Raw genomic sequence first — 6251 nt, forward strand, 5'->3', positions numbered from 1 at the left:
GGCGGGCGTGGCTCAGACTTCAGGTTGCACGTTTTGTTTACAGGGTAAACGTCAGGATGTGTTGACTGCATTTAGAAGCAGGCGGGGCCCGCTGTCTCTCCAGCCGTGCAGGGCTGCCTGGAGAGGCACAGGCCGCGGGTTCCAGGGCGAATCTCACGCTTGCGCTGAGCAGCCTGCTCGGGATCGGGGGCTTGCGAGTCCCGCTGCTGCGGGTCTTCAGTGTACTCGAATTGTCTTTCATCTCTGCTCTTTGCTCATGCTTTCATGAGTAGGTTTCAAGGGGTATCTTTTACTTTTATAAACCTGTTTGTTTGAAGACCGAAAGGAGTTTATGTAATCAGCCTGGATATTGAATGTGAAAGAGCTTTGGAGAGCACAGACAGCAGGGAGGGAAATTAACTGGCTGATTCATTGGCACTGGCCTTTGGTGACAGCAGACTTGTGTCCTTTAGTAAATGTCCGAGGTCTCTGTCCCAGCCTTTGCCAAACCCCCAGAATTTAAAAGTATGAACTGAATATTAGGAAAAAACCCACTAAATCCTACATTTTAAAATGTAATTACTTTTTTTGAAGTCTTTAGGATTCATGTTTTCCTTGTTCCTGCTTGTCATTTTGCTGTAACAACAAAAACAAGATGCACAGAGTTTCTTTTTTAAGGGAGGATTGGGTATCTTCTAGTTATGTGACATCAAAACCTGGGGGAATCTGAACAACATCGTGTACAGGAAGAGTCGCTGTAAAAACAGGGGAACTGATGACACTGACTACATCAATTGCCTTGTTGTACCATATTGCTGCACTGCCTGCCCTCAAACTGGAGTGCAAACTGGTGTGCTAATACAGGGATCTGCCATGGAATGTTTTTCGAAGGTGAGATGTTTTCAGGCCAGAGTGCACCGACAGAGTAGGCATAGCCATTACTGAGTCTGTTTGAAAAACAATCCATGGAATGGCTGTCTTACATTGTGGAGTCATCCAAAGATCATGGTTGGGTTCTGTTCACTGTGTTGCCTAATACCTTTGCCCTGAAGGTGGTAGTTTTTTCTACATTTAGATTTCTTTTCAGAAGTACTGCACTGTAGGTGAAATTCAGTTATAAGTTAATTAAATTAGTGAACCCTTTTCTAAGCATGTCAGTATACACAGCAGGTTTTGTCCTTATTATGCATGAAGAAAGACTCAGGAAATTATTTACCTTCAGGTGATATGCTAAACAGGAATCTGCTGCTTGTTTCTTATAAGCATTCAAAAATGGCATCATCAGAGGAGCTTGCACTAAGTTGGGTTTACTGGATTAGATGTCATTTGTCTCTTCTTTCATATTGTCTGGTTACTTAGCTTCTTTGGTTTTACAGGATCTTTAGAAAAGTACAATGTCTTCCATACTGAAGATGCCATGAGAAAATTTCTGTTCTATATGAGAAAATTAAAGTTCATTGTTTTGTTCCACTAGTGTTCTACATTTGACTGCTGGTTTATATTTGAAGTCTAATGAGAGTATTAAAAGTGGCAAACAATTTAATTAATATATTGGTATGCATCTTATATTTTTACATACTTAAAGAATCTCCAAATATGACAATTATTAGTGTCCACAGTGCCACAAACTGTTTCCCAAATACTGAGCAGTACTCAGTTCTGAGGAGTTTACTGTCTGAAGAGTCTGCAGATACAGAGAAAAATCAGTGAAAATGATTTGATTGATAGACACACAGAATGTACTGGTTAAGCACATTTAGACACACTTCCTTGCCATCTTGTAATATTTCTTGAACTTTACATAAGCAAGCAGTTTGGTAAGTATTGGAGGGAATATTTATCTGAGATTTTTGGACAGAAGTAGCTGCTTAGGCACTGACTGGAATTGCTTTGGCTTTCCATTTTTTTATTTTATTTAGTATTTTCATGCCAATTACAGTGTGTTAATACAATGTGGTTGCTCTTTGGCTACGCTGACCTCCACCTCTAACCTTCCAATACCACTGATTCCTTTGGGCCATGGCTCATCTAACCCTGAACAGCTTTGGGGAACCCAAAAGGTAAAGATCTAACCTTATAAGCAAAGAGTTTAAAGTATTTTTTTGTGGCTTTATGCTCAAAAACTGTCACTGTGGAGTTGGATTAGCATTTCAGCTAGTGCAGAGGGTAACAGACAAGTGCCTTTGTTGTGGTGCAGCACAAGATACCGGGGAAGAGACACTACAAGGAGTAAAGATGAATAAAAAGAGAGCGGGGGAGTTACATAAACAATTGCCAGTTATGATGACTTGAGTCATGCTTCATCATATTTGGTGTTTCTATAAAAGGTTAAGATGTAAGGATTATACAATTAAATGAGAATCTCAGCATTACCTTTATAAGCCCCCTATTTGGGAAGCAGTAGAGACCTGAGCTTGAAGCTAAGCTAACAGAAAGAAGAAAACTAATATTCTCCTCGTGTTTATTTTGAAATCAAACAGTATTTTGAGCAGGTTTTTTCAGGTAAGAGTTGTTTATATGTCAAGAAGAGATGATAAGGAATTCAGATTTAGATAGCTGCATTGGGAGATGCATGTATTCTATACATGTATAGAAGGATCAAATGAAGAGAGAAGGTGTTTTTTAAAAGCAGTAGCTAATGTAGTTTGACATGTGCTTACTGTGGAAATAGACAGACATAGTTACAATTTTTGGTGGTGTACCATTTCAGAAACCATATTAAGTGTTCACCGAGAAGTACAGGAGGAACATCTTTTAGAGACAAGGGGTAGCACTGAGTGACCTAAACAGCAAGTGACATTACATATACCTTTGGATATTCTTCCTTCTAGCTGCTCCTATGGAAGCAAGTCTCCCATTGGTTTTGTGTCCTAGGTTCTAGTAAATCTAGGTTTTATAAAATGTCACTAGATGACAATGTTAAGGCACTGAGTCACTCTCAAACTGTGTTTATTACTTCTTGTCCTCTTTGACCGTATGCAGAAATTATTTATTCACCTATGTGGTTTGCCTGTTACCCAGTTAGGCAACAAAAACATTCTAATCAGGAGAACAGTGACTAATCAGTGCTGCTGTTTAGTGTGACATCTCATATTTTTCAACACTGAAAGTATTATTTGTAATAATTTCACAGTAATTTGAATGCTGTGAAATAATGAATGATGAATGAGTTGATCTTATGAACTGTAGCAACCACAAAGAACCTTTTTTCATTTACACAAAAATAAGATTTTTCAGCTGTACTGATTGGACACTGAGAGAATGGAATGCAGGATAACATGGAGGCTTAGCTGGTGAACAACCATTGCTCACCATTAAATTAATTAGTTTGCAGTTACTTTGGCGAAAAGTAAATTGATTTTGCAGTATTTTTTTTCTCTGGCAGATCTGTTTTTTCATTTCCAAAGCAGCATACCCCTGAAAAGCAAGTGCTGTTTCCAAATTCTCCACAGTCAAAATCATATCCCGACACACAGAGAGGTTTGAAGTCCTCCATAAAGAAGCTTAAGGAAGGCAATTTTTTATATAGTATTTCTCAAGGAATTTTCTAAGTGTATCAACCAAGTTTGTTTTGGGCAAAAGAGTAATTTAGACATACCTGGCTGATAGCAGTTTTTTGCGTCCTCCGTAATCTTTCTGTGTAATTGGGATTCAAATGTGAGCAATGTGAGGAGTCTTCTGTGACAGCACAGGGAGCTCGTGGCATGGAGAGACAGCCTGATGGAGGGGAATCTATCTGCTTAATTTGCAGATGTGCTCCTGAGAACTCGATCCACTGTGGCTAACTGGCTGTGACTGGTTTTTTTTCCTTTCCTCTCTTGTCTTCAGATGGCACAACAAGAAACCCACCAGCCTCCAGAAGCTTTAACTCTTTGCAGTAGAAGAAGCTCAGAGTGACAGCAGATGCCTCTTAAATTGTAAATATCTGCAGCATACACTTCTTTATGGTTGAATTTTTTTACACTGTAAACCTATCAACCTTGTGATCATCTTCAGAATTTTGCAGTGCTATTTTAAAATGTAATTTAAAATATATTTTGAGTTAAAAGAAAAAATAATTTCAATAGGTAGCAAAAGAAAACAACTCTTGCTGATTGGCACACTGCTTTCCCCAGGAATGCTCTGCTGCAAGCGGGCAGTAACACAGAAACAGAGCAAAGGAAATGACAAATGCATGCAGTTCACTGAGTGAGGGCTGACTAAAAGTCCAACTCAAAAGTCCACTGAAGTAATTAGAAATGTCTTTTTTTCTACTTCAGTGGCCTTCTGATCAGACCTTGAAAGACTAATAAAACTTTGCATCCTTCTGTGACATTTTTCATCAGTTTCGCAGTGCTTTTCTCCAACAAAAAATAATGAGACGCTGGGAAGTCCACTGGGAACATATCCTTTCAACAGCTAGCAGTGCTGGGGCACAGAGGATAAGCCACTTGCATTACACAGCACAACAAATAAGCAGAAAAACCTGAAAACAATTTACTCTTCATAGCTCCTGCTTTTGTTTTCCTGGCCCTACTTCACCCACTCCTGAGTTACAACATCTGCTGCACAGTATTTTAGAAATGTCTCAACTCCCATTTGAAACTGCTGTGAGAATAGAAATAGAAGGAACTTGAAATGGAATTTGATTAGTACAGCAAAGCAAACATACCAAATGTTTGCAAGAATTGTCTTGAGACGTTGAATAACTGTAATGCAGATAGGATGTGGTGATGTTTCTCATCTGAAATACAGCAGTGCTAAGGCACTGTGCCCTGTAGCATCCATATGGGCCTTTTACTTCTCTACTGGAACAAAGATAAAGGGAGACTGTAGGGCAGAGTTGAATGCTGAAGAACTTCCCACAAATTTAAGGGTGTTCAGATCACATTTATTTGTATTTTCAGCAGGGCCTAGATAATACTTGACAGCTTCTTATCTAAGTGTTTGACATATTCTGACCCTCCTTTGGGTCTGTGATCAAAGATCTACTGGCAAAAAGGATACAAATATTTAAGTGAAAAAGCCGGTCCCCCAGTTGTGTCACTTTAATATTTTACATTCATTTTACTCTTTTTCTACCAGTTGACATGCCTTATCTTTAGAAATTCTTTTTCCAATTATGTGGTTGAGAAGATGGAGAAATTGAAGTTTTTTGGCAACAGCATGTCAGTTTTGGATGAGGACATGGTCTGTCCAAGCTGCTCTCTTTAACTGTCAATGACAAAGTGCTTTGGAGAAGCTGCAGCAAATAGCTTCAGAATAATGTATCTACACGGTAGGGAAATTATGTTCAAAACTATCCAGGTCGTAGCAAGAAGATCTTGGATTTCCATCCTGAATTTAACTGGCAGAGAACCCGTGTGGAAAGGAATAAATAGACTTTTCCTTCACAATTTCTATTTTAATAACATTGACATAGGTAGTATGTTTTCAGCAGATTGCTCACTGTTACGGAAATGCTTCATTTCACTTGGTTTTCTTCTTCTATAATTAATTTCTTAAAATAATATGTTGTTTGCATCTTCTTCATCCCAAATCATTCCAAATTGCATTGAGATATTTCCAGGCTTTTCAGCATATTTTCTGCCAGTAAAACACAGTCATCTCTGAGCTGAAATGTAGCTGGCTTCCTGTGGGTTGCAGTAACGCACTCCAGCTCAGCAGGGAAAGGGAAGGCTGCCTTACTCATTTGTGTAGTATTTGCCAGCCAGAATGCAAATATGCTGGATATTTAGCCAGGACGCACAGGCTGAAATCTGTAAAAAAGGGCACAGGGAGTCCAGCATCCTAGTCTTCAATTTTCTGTCTCATCTAAAACTGACAGTAAACAGTATTTAACTTGTGAGGGAGAGGGCTTTATTTAGAGGTCTTATCTGAAATATCTGATTGAGTCCAGCTGTGCTTTGACTGTCAGCTCCCAGACAATCGCATTCCAGGGGGCAGTGGCTACTGTGGTTCGGATGAAATGTTACCCTTGCTGTGGGCCTCCAGGTTGTCTTTAAAGGGAGCAGTACTCTTGAAGCCATTGGAAATTCATTAAAAGAAAATTTTGCTCAGGTATGGGGCTGGCATAATAGCACTGAAATCCAAGAGGATCAATATGCTTGCTTGCAATTAAAGCCCTTGGATATATCCTTTAAAAACTCATGTGAGCTGGGCATGAGAGGCACATGTTTTTGTCCATCTAAAGGTCAGCTCTCAGGCTCAGTAATGCACTCAGGGAAGCAGATGCAGCTCCCATCCACACAAATTGCTGATGCATTAAGTGTGTGCTTCCCGCTGAAGGGCAT

The 6251-nt window shown here is 39.5% G+C and overlaps 1 protein-coding gene across 2 annotated transcripts in view; it reads left to right on the plus strand.

Moving 5' to 3' along the window:
- Window positions 1–45: 45 nt before the first annotated feature.
- Window positions 46–6251, plus strand: part of CUNH11orf74 (chromosome unknown C11orf74 homolog) — a 40925-nt gene continuing 34719 nt past the window's right edge. Inside the window, exons 1-2 of one of the 2 annotated variants that reach the window (XM_017742261.1) lie at window positions 46–2039; window positions 3808–3896. In XM_017742261.1, coding sequence (XP_017597750.1) covers window positions 3883–3896 — 14 coding nt within the window. In that variant the 5' untranslated portion in view covers window positions 46–2039; window positions 3808–3882. Of the gene's footprint in view, window positions 2040–2072; window positions 3897–6251 lie in introns of those variants that run through there. The other variant, XM_017742262.1, reaches the window with a different exon arrangement.

Source organism: Corvus brachyrhynchos, unplaced genomic scaffold, assembly GCF_000691975.1.
Source record: "Corvus brachyrhynchos isolate BGI_N302 unplaced genomic scaffold, ASM69197v1 scaffold115, whole genome shotgun sequence".
NCBI classification, from domain to species: Eukaryota; Metazoa; Chordata; class Aves; order Passeriformes; family Corvidae; genus Corvus; species Corvus brachyrhynchos.